Genomic DNA, 17,904 nt, shown 5'->3' with positions numbered 1-17,904 from the left:
ACCCCATCGAACATTTAAGCCATGCTGTGACATCACAAGAAGCTTGTCAAATTAAAAGTGTCAAATCATGCTGGGAAAACATGAGTCATCAGGTTTTACACAAACCTGAAAATAGAAGTAGCTTGACTAGTTGTCTCAGACTTTTGTACCATACTGGACATAAAGTAAAACTATCTCCATCTTGAGCACCTACAAAAGTAAAATGCTGCATATATACACTGATGCATAAGTATTAACAATCTTTTAATGTCAGATAGAATCACATATCAGTGAAAATATATACTTTACTATTGACAACTTCAGTACATGGTGCTCAGGTAGGATTATGAATGCAGGGCTTTTGCAGGGTATTTTTTGTATTGTGGTATTGATACTTCAAGAATGTTAATACTACTAGTCAGACATGACTATAATTTAACTTGTATTTAGAATGAGTTTGGTTTTACTGCCTGACATTTTATCAGTAATTCATACAGAACTGCATGATTGAGTATAGACAGTAAATTTAGCATGAGACATCTATCCAAACTCTGGCATAAAAAGTCTAGCATCCTCTTGGTTTGCCTCTGTCCTCCACATCCTGTCACTGGCTGGTCTGCTACTGAGTCACAAATGGCACCCCTAGGCACTGGCCTCAATTTCCATACTTTATGGCCCACTATATGAATCTTTGTGTCACGGTGACATGCTGGTGCTGGCTCACAGATTATCTCCCACTAGAACCAACTGGCATAGATATTTTTTCCAATTTGCCACAATTATAATGCTTTTCTAACTTTGTTAATATGATTAAAAAACAAGGAAATTAACCAGCTTAAATAAATAAAACTTTATTTTCAGTGAAGAATTAGGCACAATATTTACAATATGTCCATGCTTTTTCTAAGTAATAGGATGAGTGAAAAGAAAAGATAGATAAAATGTTTCATTTGTAATAACAGAGATAAATGTACTGTCCTGTACATTACTTGGACATGTAAACATCTGATCAACCTTCAAACATATCAAGCACTCCCCAACCACACTAATCACAAATACATCCATTAAAACAAGATGCAATATATCACATCAAAAATTAGAATAAAATGGCCAAACCAATTAGTCTCACACCTCAAAATCTAACGATGGATGATGCTTCAAGTCATTTCCAGTGAGTGTCCACTCATTAAAACCAAAAATCACTTTATTTAGGAGAATTTGAGCATACTCGTACTGGAACCTTGAATTACCTATTCCAAAGGCAGTTTTCAACAGTTCTGAGAACTTCAGGACTTGCTGAGACTAACACGTTCACAAAGAATCATTTCTGCAAAGGCCGAGAAAGGAAAGCATGTTTAGATGCTGCACTGAGGACAATGTAATATGCCTCATATGCAAGGACCAGACATCAGAAAATATCCAGAACCAAGTAGTGACTGCAGTGTGGATTCTTAAAAACCAAAAAGTGCATCAAAAACATCAACACTGATATTAACTGTATTTTTACTAAGCATTTCACCGTCTATCTTGTCAGTTGTGTCTATCTTGCCACTGAGGAAGTCATTATTGTTACATTCTTATTTTTCACACTTTGAATTCTTTTTGAACAGTATGAACAGGTAGTTCAATATCCAGAACTAATACCTTCACAGCCAGTGAATGGATTTCTTGGATTCCTTGGCTAAAACTGCTCCAGATCTTGATGAAAAGAGTAGCCTGTGTGGAGATCAAACCGTGACCCACAGCGACTTATACTGACTTAGCCAGCCTGCAGTCACATCTTCATGCACCATGTCACATGAACAGTAGCCATAAGTATGGTGGTGCCACAGATATGTGCGTGGAAATGTTCAAATTCAAGAACTATTAATGAAACAAAGCACACAGTCAGAGCGATCAAGTGTCCATCTTCTCCCTCTTCTTAAAGATCTTCATGAGCTGGTAGAATCTGTGAGCGATCTGAGAAAAGAGAAGCAGTTACCAGTTAATGCATGCTCCTTCATTACAGCAGTACAGTCACATCACAAACTACAAAAAGAAAGGAAAAGATGAACTTACCTGCCCAGATGGCTTATTCAGTTTCTCAGACAAGGCAGAGAAAGTCTCACGTGAAGCACCTTCTGTCTGCAGGGCGACCAGAATAGCTCGATCATCCTCTCTGGAAGAAGCAGAATACAGGTAAAGAGCAGTAATCCTCTTCAGGTACAGTGCTTTTCATTTGACAGTCCAATAGTGTTGGAACTACAATCATCCCCAACTCCTTACATGTAACATCCAGGGGTGGGAGTAACAAATGATAATTAGTTTCCTGACTGTGACAACATTTCTTTTAAATCAGTTATTTTACTTGAACTTAAAGGAAATGTTCACCAAATTTTTTAAAATTCAGTCAATAACCCTTTTGACACACGTGCATTATCGCCACTTTTTTTTCCCCCCGGTGTCCTCCTGTGTATTTGTTGTATGTATAGTTTCGTAGTTCAACATATTACAAATAAAGATACAATTTCTGGAGGTTCACAACAAAACTGTGTTGCATCATTCGCCTAAACAACTTGTTTGAAAACTGAATGGCTTCTCTGAAAGCCCTGAAATGCTACATTAATTTGAAAAGATGAAATTTACACCCGCGACGTGTGTTGAGATTGTGCACTAACAATCTACTACATGAAATGTCCAAGGAGTTTAATGAACTGCTTGGAATATACTGTAAGTGTAGGCTAATACAGTATAAAATAAAATAGTAGGTCCTAGTATCAGTACAACAAAAAACACAGTATAGCACTATAGTGTATTATGATATTATAATATATACATTTATATTGAGACACTATTATTGTTATTATTATTAAATAACACCATTTTTATACTGGCCAATATTTTACCATATCATGCAAGTATATACCTGAATTTCCCTGAATTTTTCCTCTAGGGATCAATAAGGTGTAAAAATATAGAATGCAGACTGGCTGCCAGTATCTCACCATTTGTTTTGTATTTGTTGATTTTTTTTTTTTTTTCATCTTTTGCAATAATGAGCTGTTATCAGTAGTTACAGATGCAGTTTCTTGAAATTTAAATGAGCTATGTTATGGACCTGAAGAGCCAGAAGGCTAAAATGATTGGGACACATCTTTGTTAGCCCGTGCCGGCAGCGCGTGCATTTGTTTTGGAAGTGAGTGACAGAGAGATCGCAGGATGGATCGTGATGAGGTAATGTATTTATATGTGATTTTATATGCGATATATGTGATCGGACCCGAGCACAGGCATTAATAACTAAATAAAAATAGCAGTCTGTTCGCTGATGGTCTCGTTTGCTGTTTCAGGTCATTTATAATGATCAGAGGAATCAGAGACTGTTTCATCAACACTTAAAAGTTCCTCGCAGTCAGTTAAGTAGGCTAATACAACGTTAATACACACTCCTCTGCAGTGATTACAGCCAAACTATTGAGATTCTAAGTAACTGGAGACAAAACCTTTTTGTACTCCATGTAGCTTCATCACATACCCTTGAATATAAAAAACACTCATTAAAATCAGTTGAGAAATGTAAATGTTACAGAGCTTTTTATTCTGCAAAATGCCAGCCCCCCCTTTTACTTGTATCTATTTACAGGCCAGTCTTCCCCTGTCCAATATGGTGGCAACACATATCGCAGCAACAAGCCGAAGAAGTCAATGTGTTATCTAAGTGTATATGTCTGTGGGTACAGTAGTACACATTCCAACGCAGACACCATGTTTGTTTCCTACTACGGTCATGTACACGCTCTAGTTAACTCTAGATCGCCCCTTTGAGGACTGAAGGTTGTTACCTCCTACTGTGTGTAAGAATGCACGTTAGGAATGTTCACTGGGTGACACACATTTGTGTCAGCTGGGCCAGGTTTTGTCATTTGCATTTGCGTACTTGCAGAGATAATGTTTTTTTGCCTAATGCCAAGGATGGCATTTAAATTGCAAAACAACACATTTTTCCCACATCAGGCTTTTTAGGTATTAGGTCATAGATGGATATGGGTTAGGTAAACCATTTCGGTTTTGAGATTTGAATCAGTGGAGATATTTCTGGGAAAATAAAGTCCCTCAGGCATTAACATACAGTACTCACAAGGAGCAAAAAGAGGCCAAGGTCTATTCTTATTTGACCTGAGCTTGTAATGGCAGCAGCAGAAGAGGTTAAAAGTAAAGTAAAGAGTAAAAGTAGCATTATCTTAGTAAAAATATTCAACTAGCAGTAAAAAGTACAGAAGTGTTACCAGCAAAATGCATTTAAAAAGGTGCAATGGTAAATGTTCAGTAGCAAAATGGAAATACTTCAGGATTGTACAGTACTCAAATAAATATACTTTTTCCTGGGGGAGGGGGAGCAATACAATACAAAACCTACTACTGACCTGGTCCATGACATCACCACCTCGCCCTTCTTCCTGATGACATTCTTGGCGTAGAGACTGTTGGGGGACAGAGATGCTGGAGAGGATTTGGATTCACTATCATCCTTACAATTTGACATCATTCCTTCTGTACTCTCCTCTTCATCTTTTCTGTAGCGCTTGGCTTTTGATTTCTCTGGGTGTTTCTTCCGTTTACGTTTGAGAAGATCACTTTGTTTTTTCTCTGGTGTGCTGCTTATGTCTCCCTTTGCAGTGGTGAAAGGTGTGTCTGAGTCTGATACCTCCATTACACCTCTCTCTGAGTCTGAAACATGTGACGCCAACAGTTGGATCCTTTGATTTGTTGGAGAGCTTTCAGCAGGGTGATGTGGACTGTTATCAGACTCAGAGAAAAGAGCTTTTGAGGGACTTTGTTGAGCTGTCATGTCTTCTTCTCTGTGCAGTGTTTGACTTGCACTGTCATCAGCAGTGATTGTGAAACCTTCTCTGCTGGATGGATCAGAGCTTTCAGCACTGTTGTGCAAACTGTTTTCTAAAGGAGTAGTTTTAGGCAGAGACTTTTTCTGTGAATCCTCAGAAAAACAAACTTTTGAGGTATTCTGTTGAGTTGACTTTTTTATTTTGTTGGGTGAATCTTTATTTAATCTTGAGCTTGCATCTTTAGTGAGATGGGTATCTGTACCGGTAGCAGTCCGACAGGTCCCAGAGCTTTCAACAAGGTTGTTCTCTGATGGTACTGCCTTTGAAGGAGTAATGTTCGGTAATTTGTCAGACAAAACAGCTTTTGCTTGACTTTCTTGAGTTACAACGCCATCTTCTCTAAGTTGATCTTCATCGGTTAGTGTTTGACTTAAGCTGTCATCAGCAGTGAGCGTGGTGTCTGTGCCTGTGGCTGCCTGACGAATTTTTACGATGAAATGATCGTTGGACTTCTCCATCACTAGTGCCTGCATAGGCAAGTCAGGCTTGAACATGAAGGGTGTGGCAAGTTCTTCCGAGGTCACACTGCTGCTGGAGCAGCAGCTGGAATTGTCAGTGTCGAGGGCCAGGTGAATTTCCTGTTCTGAAGCATCTTCCTCATCCAGCAGAGCGTCCTCACTTATGTGAGCGCTGATGACACTGTCTGGAGTGGACATGATGTGCATGCTCGATGGCTGTAGGAAGCTGAGATGGCTGTCTGACTTGAGAGGTGATGGAATGGTGAGGGAGACTGCCAAATCTTCAGCTAGGATGGAGTACGACCTCTGTGGAGCCAAACTCGACTGCAGCATTGCTCTGTTCTCTGATGGCACTTCCAACAGGCAACTTTCATCAAATAAAGCTGGATTCAGTGGGAGCTGATCTTTGGATAGTGGAGATGACATTTTGCGAGGTGAAATGCTTGACCATGTCGCAATAAGTTTGGAGGGGGTTTCAAATTTAGACGGGGAAAGCAGTTTAGATGGTGAGTCAAATTTAGTTGGAGTGGTGATGCTGATGAGTCTCTCTCCATCCTTCCTTGGTGTACCAAGAGACCAGGCTGTGTTGTCTCCAGTTATGCCGCTATTTTCCAGTAAGTCAGATCCTTGCAGGAGACACTTGAAGATTTCTCCCATTTGTGTGTCTCTCACCAGGTTGAATGTTAAACTGGAGGCTTGCTGTTCTGTGAGCAGCTCAAAGTCAGTTTTGTCAAGCAAAGAGCCATTTTGAGGGACAACCAGAGAAGATATGTTATTTTTCTCTGGAGTTGAAAGAACATTTTTAGGAGTAGGGAAGTCCACCAAAGTGTGTGTATTTGGGCAATTTGTTGAGTGTGGGTCAACATTCCTGTCCTTATTGACATGTGTGATTCTGATATCTTTGCCTCTGCTCCCAAGGCCTTTTTTGTAAGGCGCCACAGTGCAAGGCTTGATCTGATTCAGGTTGGTGGGAGCTGAATGTGCTTCCTTTTGTTGACATTGAGGCTTCTTTGCAGGAGGCTGTCTCGATACTTTCTCAGTTCCACTGGGCCTACTGTCTTCAGCCTGAGCTCTTGTTGGTTTGCAAAGGCCCTTCAGCGTTGTATAAACATCTCTGAACAAGTAATCAACTTGATCATCTACAAAGTCCCACAACTTTTGCTTCAGATCAGCTGCTTGCTGTTCAAAGATGCGTTTCACAATACCATTATTTGATACCTTGCTAAACACAGATGCAATCAATTTCTTCAGCTTGGATTTCAGCTCCCCTTCCTGACTGCATATTTGACCGAAACGAGCACCATCCACAAATTCTAAAAAAGACTCCTGGAAATTTTCCATCACTCCATAGAAACTCTTCTTGGGAAAGGTTTTATGAAGCTTCATGTACTTCTTTCGGATCTCAGCACGAACCAACTTGAATGTCTCCATTATATCCTCTATGGTGGAAAAAGCAGCTTTGGTTGCTGCAGGACAAACTGTCTTAAAACGACTCTTTGGACTTCGTGTCGATACACTTGGTATTTCATTTGTTTCTTTTGATGCAACACACCTTTCTTTAGATGTCCTTTTTAACACAGTCCTTGGACTTGGTTTATTTCCAACTGGTTGTGTCAACTTCGTCCTCTTGGTTGCAGGAATGGGAGAATCTGCAGCCGTCTCATCACTTTCACTTAAGATTTCCCCTTCCTCCAGTTCAGTGTCAGAGAGATGTGAAGGCAGGTCAGATACCTTGTCCACCAAGTTTTGTGCGTCATGGTTTGCTGGAGAACCTGGATATTTGTTTTCTTTGTTTACATCCAGCTTCTTTGAGTTGCAATCAACAGCTGTGCTGCATGAAAATTCTGCACAGTAGAGAAAAAGAAAAAAAGTTTAGATATGTTCTAGTTGTTATGACAGCATTTCATAATTATGATTAAAAAACATAATTATTGCAAAGTATTATTATCTTGTAAATTATGTGTATCTTGTCTTTATACAATACAGTAAAAAAAATAACTGTCAGTGCCATTTGAGAAGCCAAAGCTACAATGACAATACCCTGCACCTGTTATTAAGAAGATTATCCCTAAGAAATGCCTTGGCCACATTACACAACTTTACAAAATCAGTATGGGATCTTGGGGCTTCCAGAGACTTGGATTGTGCCAGACATACAGTATGGAGCCATTTTATGCTTTTTAAGTTGTTTTTTACGCTTTAAAACAAGTCCTCACCTACTATAGTTCCAGAAATATTTTCTGGACTACAAAACTTCACCCAACTTTCTATTTGCACCAGGAGTGAGTAGATAAGGACTGAATTTTCATTTTTAGGTGAACTTGTCTTTTACGTTGTGATCACAAGATAACAGACCTTAAACATTACAAGCAATCAAATCCACTCTAATCCTTTGAGTGCAATATGCATGAAAGATTTAATGTAACCTGACTTTATTATCAGGCCAACTGTACCTTTCTGAAGGCTCTTGACATGACCTGGCTTGCCATGAATATGGAGATGACTTCTCTTCACCATCCGTATTGGGCTCCTCAGAGGGCTTATGGCATCAGGGATCCTCTTCAAATTGCTCAGTGTGCGCATCATTGAGTCCTCATCATGGACTAATGGCATAGAACTGGAAGGCTCAAAGTTATTCTCTCTTTTTCCAGGACTGAAGCTCTTCTTTGGTGTGAGATCCCTATACTTCTCTGGCAGTGCCGACTCCTCTGTCGTACTGCTGACTTTAGACACCGCAATACAGCCAGTGGAAGAACTTGGCTCAGTTGTGATGCTGTCGTTTGCGTCTTCACTGGTCTGTGTTAAAATGTAAATAGCCTCAGGAAGACTCAACCCTTCTTGTGGAAGTGATTCCAGGCTTATTGTACTGGATACAGCATCTGCATCTTTAGGACCATCTTGCATTCCACAAGCATCCTTCTCACGAATGGAACTAGAAGCAGATGGACACTGTCCTTGCTGACAGTCCTGAGGTAGGGTAGTGGGTGTCTGATTTTGTTGACTGGACTCATCAGGAACACCTCCAGCTGCAGGACTTCCCCTTGAGGGTAAAGCAGCTGCACTTTCTTTGACTGAATCTGCTGGGAGGCATTTCTGTACTGCAGGTTTAGAAGTTCTACGCTTCAGTTCTACACTTGAATCAAGCACAACTGGTTTGGACACTGCACCTGATTGATCGGTTTTATTTCCAGGGTTTACTTTTTGTAAAGAATTGCTTGTGCATTGTTTGTTAATGCTTCCAGATTTGTCAGTGACACCATCTGTAGCCTCCATGGCTCCACATTCATCCACCTGGCTGTCAAAGGCCAGCTTGGTTTTGTCCTCATAATTTTTTGAAACTGATTTTACAGAACTACTCTCTGGTGATTTTTCTGTTAGATGTACATTCTCTGGGGTATCTAGAGCTGAGGTAGTTTGGTCTTCAAGTTGCTTGTTAGCAGCAGGAGTTTCACTCTGTTTTTTGTCCTTTTCAAGGACATCTTTCACTTCATCACACCCATTATTTGTCTTTTCAGATCCTGGAGTTTTGGCAATATCTGCAGATTGTTCTGCAACATCATCCGACTCTGCTTGTAATTCACTACTGTTTACTTCATCGATCACGCACATGTCTTCGATGTTAGGTTGTGTGCTATCATCATCCATTCTGTTTTCAGTGACCTCGTCCACAGATGTGAGGTTATCCTGGCTGGCATCGATGGGCAACACTGGTTTCTTAATTGGTGAAAGGGTTAGATTCAGTGTTTCCATGAAACACAGCTTCCTGTTTGGACTATTTTCTTCCACAGAGCTCTTCTCTGTAACGTTAGGTTCTTCGGATGATCTTTTTAAGGCCTCTCGTGTTTTTTCTTTTCTTTCCTTACTACAGACATCTACTTTAACATGTACTGATTCTTTTGACCTCTGTTTCTCACGTTCTCTGCTCGTCTCTAACAGACTGCTCCTCTTGTGCTTTCTGCTTTCCTCTTGACGCTGTACATCATCTTTCTTTTGAGAATCCTTTGACAATCTGTCCCCTTCCCTCTCTTTGTAGTAGTCAGCATGTTGGTTTGAAGAAGGCTTTTTCCGCTCCTTTGAATCTGAACTTCTGATATGTCCATCACTAGTCTTGATTTTTCTATGATCTCGGTGGTAGCCCTCTTTAGAGCTGTGAGCTGCACAATGTTTAGAGTCTGATGAGGACATTTTGGCTCTATCTTGTCTCATTTCTCGACCTCTCCCATTTTTGTCGTCAGAGGAAGCTGCGCTATGTAAAGTCTCGGGTGGAGGGCTTTTGGCCCGCTCTGATCTGTGGTGCGCCTCAACATTTAGGGTGTCCCTGTTTTTACATGACCTGGAGTCTGATCTTCGTCCTGTGTCTCTGTCTGCTTTGTGGGGCCTGTTTTTCTCAGGGGCATATCCGTCCTTATTGGGATCTGAACCAGTTCTATGTCTCCTATCCATTGATCCAGATAGATTTTGATTTGGACATTTTTCCTCTCTGTGCTTGGACTTGTGTTTGTATGACTCACTATGTCGGGTCGATGAAGAGCTGGTGGACTTGATGATAGAGTGCTCAGTCTGTTTGTCAGTTACATCACAATCTCCCCTTGAGGAACTTTTTGAATGACTTTGAGAAGATGCTTTTGAATCTCTTGTCTTACAAGATCCAGTGGGCAGATAAGTGGAACTATCACAGTCCTTCCTGGAAGATTGAGGAGGTTCCTGTGGAGGATGATCATCCCTGGTACGTGAAGCTGGTAGAGGTGGAAGAGGAGGAGGAGGACTAGATGGTGGAGGAGGAGGTGGAGGACTGGAAGGTGGTGGAGGAGGTGGCTTACTCTTGGAGCTGCCTGTGGAGGTCCGACTGAACGAATTTTGATCACGCTGATAATTATTGTGAGGTTGATGATGATGGCGACCTTTCTCTGACCTTGGGAAAACAATGATTTAACAACTGATTAGTCGGTAAACATGGATCAGTCAGTAGAGGCAGCTTCTACAGTCCATAGTGGTAGTTCATGAACAAGCCATCTGTTCTAATTGAGCTGCCAACATGATATTTTACATATCTTACATTAAGTTGTTTTGTCTCTTGAGTTACAAAATGGTGAGACAGAATGGGCTGGGGCAAGCTGGTTAGCAGGCTAACTTCATTAGTCATCTCTTCAACACAGTACATAGATATATTTGACATAACGTCAACACTGTTGTTTTTTCAGATTCTGAATATAATGACTCTTTAAAAAGCTGGAATCAGGGAAACATTACTCAAACCAATTTATTAATGATAAAAAAAATTGTGATTAATTGATTAATTATTGCAGCTCTAGTTAGATTAATGCATTATGGAGCATTTCATACATTACATTAACCTACAGCCCAATAGATTATTGTGAAACAGATAATAAAGTTAGAATTAGGGCTGACATGATTGCTTCAAAGCCTCGTAGCCCCAAAAATGGTATTCAGGATAGGGCTAGTTATAATGAGTCACCAGTTGATTTTAAAACAAAACCTACCGTTGGTTCAATCTCTGAATCTCAGCATCTTTTCGGGACACCTCCTGTCTAGCTGTTCTTAACAATACAGAGATGTTCTTTTTGAGGCGGCAGTTCTCAGTGTTCAACCCTGTATTCTGTTTTTGAAAAAGAGAGACAGAGAGAGCACACCATGTTAGTGCTGTTTAATTTTTAGTGGAGGTAGGCTTAGACAACCACTGGAATACTTGAGTCCCCAGGTTTGCTCATCAAGCTGTTCAAGACAATATGTCAAATAACTAAAACTATTTTTTTTATGTACACAAAACCAATGATTTCAACCCTCAAGTTTTTGAGAAAACAGCAATTTGAGTGGGTAAATTATAAGACCAATTTTTAAACATAAGCAACATATTCAAACTTATCTGGATTAGTGTAAAAATAGCCTGTATGGACGGGCGCAGTGTGGGGACAAGGCGGATATACAGTACAAGATAGAAGCAATCTAGAAATTTGATAATGAATTCTGTGTATGCAAAGGTATTGCTGTATTAAGGTAAATGGCAGAGCATTCAATCTGACTGCTAAATGGAATATCAGTTATAAAAAATAAAAAACAAACATTATTTTATTTTAATTTTTCCCCGGACTTCTGTATGAAGCCTAATAATATTTAAGCAATAAAGCTCACCCTTGATTGAAAAATAAGGAAAATAAAACAAACCTGCAACTCCATCTGCTCCAGTCTTCTGCGCAGCTCTTTGATTTGGTTTTGGGCTGCTTGGAATCTGGACTTCAACTTCAAACAAACAAAGAAAAAGAATAGGATTATGAGACACTCGGCTAGCTGAAAGCAGCCCTCTGCATTTTATCAGATAATCCTTTAATACGCAAATGTTGTGTATGACGCCGAATTAACCAGACTGTTGGTCAGAGGGAAATCTGTTGTAGCTGCTTTTCACCTTAGCCCTGGGTCACTACTAGATCACTATTAAACCAAACCATTCTACCAACAAAATTTACACCCTTTTATTTGTTAACTTGGGGCCGCTTTCAATGTGAATGCCAACCCACGGCAGGGGTTACAATCTCTCCCTCATATACGACCACTTGTGACCTAAGTGTGAAACTTCATGTGAGGAAACCTGACTCACCTCAGAGAACGATGACTCTCTGCTCTGCTGTTCCTCTGTGACAATTTCTTCATAAAGATCCATCGACTCTTTCAGCTGAGAAGCATTTGGAGGTGATTTCTCTGTAATAAACCCAAACAAGATAATAATTTAGAGGAATCATGATTATAAAGCCTAAATATTGCACAAAGGAATCTGAGCTGGACTACTTTACCAGCAGTCAAACATAATAATATTATATGTGGTAATGATATTGTGCTGTAGCAGACCAAAGTGAAACTATTGTAAAAACGACTTTTACCTGCATTGCTGCTAGAAGTGATATCCAGGCCATCATAGATATCCACAGAATCTTCACTGACATCCGGTACCAAGACTGTGGATATTATATATGTATTATAAATGTTTGTTATCAGTTATGTACAGCTATAATTGACCACATTTTCCACATAAGTCTCAATCCAAACGTATGGCTGCATCCAAAATAACTCTCACATTCATTCCCACATGCTTTGGTTAATCCTACATGTTCATTCTGTTTGAACATTTTCTAATGGTACAGTGTACTAAGACATCTACACTATATCATAACATTCCAATATTATCTTACATCCCTAAAAACAGAATTCCCCATTATAGACAAAAAAATAAAACAAATCTAAACGTATCATTGAATGTATTTATAATAGCCTTATACTTACGACCAGAGGCATCATTGACGTCAATGTCCTCCATTATTCCCAGTATCTCCGTGATGCAGTTCCTGGTAAGTTCCTGGTAACAATGCCAAAGGAAAATATTTAATTTCGACAACTATCACCCAAAACACATTTGACACAGGGAGGCTGAAGATTAACTTTTAACACCTAGCTGATGGATGCACTGAAAGCCCAGACAAGATTACTCAGATACAATCATTTTTAGAATTGATAAACAAATCCCTAAAGAGGCATTCCAACAATCTTACATATCAATGTCAGTGTACTTGTCTGCTAGCCTTTTAAAACTGTTGCAGAATTATTTCTGTGGCTCTGGAGAAAATAACCCTGATGATGTCATCTGAAAGATTTTAGCAGGCCAGGTAGAGGAAGAAAATGCTTTTGTTTGCATATTGTGAGGGTATGATCCAGTGTTTTTTGGATCTGCTGCTTGAATTTTGACCATGCTGTTTAAATCCATCTCTTGTGTTGCTCAACTTTATATAAGTGCATTTACTGGAGTTAGGGCTGGGCAATATATGGATATTTTATTGTTATTGTGTTATGTGATATATCGTCTTTTGGATATCATTATATGGAGATATGACATAAGTGTTGTCATAATAAAATGATGTCCTTTTCTGAACTTACTAGGCTGTTCTACTTGACTAATTCTTGCCTTCACACATTTAGTCAATATATCCACATTACTTATGATTATTTTTTTAAATTCTCATTTAGTTGATATTTTGTCAAAGTACAAATAGTCATCCCTAAAATATTCTTGCAATATCAATAGAGGTATCTGCTCAAAAATGTTGTGATATCTGATTCCGTTGCCCAGTCCTAGCATTTCTTAAGTGCTTTTGGGGAGATTTCGAAATATTGTGATATTTTTCATGTATCACAGTATAGCCTTAAAATAGTGTGACATTATTCAAAGACCATATCACCCGGCCCTTACCAGAGAACATCGTCCAGAATAGTTCAACTTCATGTTATATTCGCCGTCCACAATAACAATAGTTAGGGTTAGGCAATTTGACAGAATATGCACAGTATACTTCGATAGGATATATATCACTGTAATGAAGTACCTTGATTTGTTGGGCTTTCATTTGCTGGTTTATGGTTGTTTAAAATGTTTTTATTATTATTATTATTATACAACGTGACACAAAATGTATATTTATTGCTCATACCTACAGTTATCTAAAACTCTAAATGCACTAAGGTTATCTCTAGTGGAGTCTGATGCCTTAGCTGTTAGCATGGTAACAGTGGTCTAGCAAGACCTCTTTTGTTCACCACTGTCCATAAGAAAACAAAGAAGACAGCATAGAACAAAGCCACCAACAGAGCTAGACAGAGACTTCTTCAGTAGGAGCTAGTAGCCTAACTGTTGAGTCTCAGCTTAATGATAACCCCTTGTAGTTAATTACTGTTTAATTTCAATAATTTTCTGCCCCGGCCAATTCTCATATTTGACAAACTGAGCTCACAGTAGTAATGCTAACATTGACAGTACTGAAGCTTTCCTAAACGCTTCAAACCCACACTAATTTCTACTTAAATCAGGTAATACAAAAGCTAGAAGGAAGTTCAAAGTCAACGTGTCTCTGTTTAGCCTTCTTTAACGTTATATTATTTGATGGACGTTTTACCTCAGCTATCATTTCATGCTAACAAGTCTAACTTGCATCCCGTCACTGAGGTATTCATACTTATTTTTATTGAGAACGCATTAATGACTATTTCTTTCGGAAAATTTCGCAATTTCCTTCCTTATTTGATGTATCATTTTTGTTAATAAAGAAGTCAGTTAAATAACCGACGGCTGCACATTTAAATGTACTTTTACAAACTCAAGAGTGAGCTAAGTTTACCCATAGAGACAGAAGTGCTCAGTCGGTAAGTCGGAATGCTAATATGAACGCTAACTTATACATCGAGCAGACATTCAGAAAAAGGATATTACTGTAGGCTAACTGTGATTTAGTTGACTTACTTGTCGGCGTATTGTTATGTGTCCTCCTGTTGTTTACAACTGTAATGTCGCGCCAAGACTTCTCTGCACAGGAAGTAACGACATTTTCGCGCGGTCTGTCAGAGCTGAGGGAGTGTTCTAGTAGCTCCTCAGTTTAAAAAAATATCCTTAAAACTGGAGTCAAAGCCTGAAGGAGAGCAACTGTTCCGCGACTTATGTTCTTCTCCAGCGCTTCATCTCTCACCACAGCCAACTGGTGTGAATGAAAGCATGAAACCGCAGCAGATATGGCAGATCTCCAGGGCGAAAGTTGCTCTACTAGCGGAGATAGTTGCACTGAGCCGGCGTCCCTGTCCGTTTACGTCATCACTGCGAGACGTCGGGGGAGAATCCAGCTCGACCCGGAAGGATTTGCGCTTCACTCACATGTGGACAGGATTTTAACACCAGTGACGGGAACGTGCTTATGTGTTGTGATACAACCTCAGACAGACAATCGCGTGATGAACCTCACAGTTTGGGTCAATAACAGTAAATCAGGATACCTCTTCAGAGCCCGCGCGAGCTTGTTTCCGTTGTAGATCGCTCCTCCACAGGCGACAAATGATACGATGGAAAATTTAGAATTGAGCCTGTCGTCACTGGGCACCATATCCAGACATGTTGACAAAAGTCACAACGAACTAAGCCAGTATCTGTCCAAACAGGTAAGATATGTTGTTTCCTGACTTGTATAGAATAAAATAATGTGTTTGGAGTGTTTTATTTTCACACTGTGACTCAAAACGTGTTCTGTGTGCAGCATGCAGCACTATTTCTATCACATGTCAGCAGTCACTGTACAAATGACATAGTTTTAGTGTATTTTGTTTCATTAAAGTTATTATTATTATTCTGGTGCCTTATTAATCCATAGGATGTAAATATTTTGAAAAAAATATTGATTTATGAATGCTTTTATGTCAACTAATCAATATTTCAATTGAGACCTCAATGCCATATGATCTCTTGTCAGATATGGAGCCAGCAGGACAGGCAGTGTATTCTGGAGTGTTTGGCTCAGCTTCTGTTGGAGAAGGACTACACTTTGTTGATTGCTCGACACCTGCGGCCGCTGGTTCTGGACCTGTTGGAGCGGAATTCAGAGAGGGTCAAAGCTGGTGGCAGGATCAACCATGACCTCCACGAGCGCCTGTGTGTGGCCCTCAGCAAACTCCTTGGCGCCAGTCCTGATGCACCGGCGTAAGTGGAATCTCTTCTCTTCACAGTGAGCAGGGGAAATGTCCCCTATATGTCTCACCTGCAAGGATGCTGGTGCTGGATTAACTTGGTTGGAGGCCCTTAAGCAAAAAATTGGTTTTAGCACTGAGCTTCAAGATTAAAGGTCAAGTTAGTTTCCCAGAGTGAGATGAGAAAACTGGTAATAATTTAATTTTTATGTGCGATGTACAGAGGTGGAGTCAGGACACGGTTGGACAAGCTTAGCATAAAAATGGAAAAGGTTTTAGGAAAGTTGTTTGTTGAACCTGTTTTTTGGTGAGCAACAGCTAAGTGAGGGTTATGTACAAGGAGGAGCCCTTAAAAGAATAGTTCACCCAAAAATGAAGATTCAGTCATTATCTGCTTACCCCATGCAGATAGAAAGTCATTTTTCGTTGTCCACAAAACATTTCTGGAGCTTCACAGCAAAAGAGCATTGCAGCATCCTTCTAAATAACTGAAGTAGCTGGGGACTTGTTTTTGAACAGAAAACAAAACATAAAATGGCTCCAAACAACTCATCTGGTGTTATCCAAGTCTCCGGAAGCCCCACGATCTCAAATTGATTTGAAAAGATGTTAATTAAACCCTCAACAAGTGGTGGAGCTGGTGCACCCACTACAGATGGGATGTGCTTTTAGTTTCGCAGCTACAGTTAAGATTTAGGCTTAAAAAGGGTGAAAATAACTTCAGATCACTTTGGGATCTTGGGGCCTGGGGTGACTTGGATTATGCCGCTGGACGAGCTGTATCGAGCTGTATTGAGCCATTCTATGTTTTCTTTTTTTGTTGTTTTTTATACAATTTAAAACAAGTGCCCAAATACTTCACTCCCCATCTCTACTTTGCTGTGAAACTTCAGAAAAATTTTGTGGACTATGAAACTTCTCCTGACTCCCAATTGGCATGGGGCAACTAGATAATGACTGAACTGTTCCTTTGAAATCAATTCTAAAAGTTACAGAAAGCCAGTGAAGAGCAGCTAAAACTGGACTAATGTGGTTCTAGTTATTAGCTGAGCTACAGAATAATGAATGAGCTGAAGTCTCTCAGTGAGTTTTTTTGGGCGATCAGTAAAAAGTGCATTACAGTTATTGAGTTGGATAAAAATAAAGGCACATGTCTCTTTCTAAGGTGGGAAATTGATGTCTTCAACACCTTGTTAATGTGGGACTTGAAGCTTAGATCTGAATCTAGGACAAAAGAAAGTCTTGTTAATAAGTATTCTCATTTCTTCAGATTATTAAACTGCATTTCTTCTAGGTTTCAGGGGCGACCAGGGATTTAGATTATGTTTAACTTTAAGACATCATTGCTCATCCATTTATTATTTGCCAAAAAATGGGTGACAATGGAGTTTAAAGCTGCAGCATCATTGTCCTTTCAAATGATGTTATCAAGTGGTAGCATGTATACAAAGAATAATAATGGACCAAGGCAGATCCCTCGTGGAACTTCAGAACAGATGTCTTGTTTTTCAAAACAGTTTATTTGCAAGACTGATGTAAAATGTTCTCCCGTTGTTGTATGTTTTGGAACAGTCAGTTTCTTAGTAAACTCCAAAAATACTGGATCGCCTCGCACTCAGCATTTCTCCAGGCTACATTCCACAGTGACTAATTTTGTACCTCTCTCCATAAGGTTTGCTGCGAGGTACTTCAATGATGCCCCCCCAGTGTTTCAGAGGCTCTTCTTCACCAGTGAAGAGTCATCAGCTGTTCAGTATGGCCCCAGGAGGATGAAGCTGCGTGACCTCATGGGTGCCACCCTACGTTTCCTCCAGAGTGATTGTGCCAAGTTTCGAATGCTTTGGGACTGGAGTCCTTGTGTATCACAGCTGCTCACCAGTGACATCATGGTTCGAGGGTATGTACCTGATCCTCTTTAGACCCAGTGAGGCGTCGCAGGCCATATAGGCTAATAAATCCTTAACCATAGCTGGTTTCATTTTTACTGTATGTGCACAAGTAATAATAAAGCCTTTTGTGGCTCCAGAGGAAGCTGTATGTGATTTGATAAATTGCCTCCAGTGATGTCTCTGAGTGGC

At 39.8% G+C, this 17,904-nt stretch overlaps 2 protein-coding genes across 2 annotated transcripts in view; one reads left to right on the top strand and one right to left on the bottom strand.

Moving 5' to 3' along the window:
• Positions 1–789: 789 nt before the first annotated feature.
• Positions 790–14,900, bottom strand: casp8ap2 (caspase 8 associated protein 2). The gene is made up of 10 exons (XM_073493464.1): positions 14,619–14,900; positions 12,614–12,686; positions 12,214–12,288; positions 11,934–12,034; positions 11,504–11,578; positions 10,822–10,937; positions 7,774–10,232; positions 4,383–7,164; positions 2,038–2,137; positions 790–1,938 (listed from the first exon to the last, which is right to left on the bottom strand). The coding sequence occupies exons 2-10, from the start codon at positions 12,645–12,647 to the stop codon at positions 1,876–1,878; spliced, it is 5,805 nt and encodes a 1,934-aa protein (XP_073349565.1). The 5' UTR covers positions 12,648–12,686; positions 14,619–14,900; the 3' UTR covers positions 790–1,875.
• A 156-nt stretch (positions 14,901–15,056) lies between these two features.
• mdn1 (midasin AAA ATPase 1) overlaps positions 15,057–17,904 on the top strand; it is a 66,287-nt gene continuing 63,439 nt past the window's right edge. Inside the window, exons 1-3 of the mRNA XM_073492339.1 lie at positions 15,057–15,304; positions 15,613–15,839; positions 17,499–17,723. Coding sequence (XP_073348440.1) covers positions 15,209–15,304; positions 15,613–15,839; positions 17,499–17,723 — 548 coding nt within the window. The 5' untranslated portion in view covers positions 15,057–15,208. The remainder of the gene's footprint in view (positions 15,305–15,612; positions 15,840–17,498; positions 17,724–17,904) is intronic.

This window comes from Pagrus major, chromosome 22, assembly GCF_040436345.1.
Source record: "Pagrus major chromosome 22, Pma_NU_1.0".
Classification (NCBI taxonomy): Eukaryota; Metazoa; Chordata; class Actinopteri; order Spariformes; family Sparidae; genus Pagrus; species Pagrus major.
This window is presented reverse-complemented; position numbering and strand designations above follow the sequence as displayed.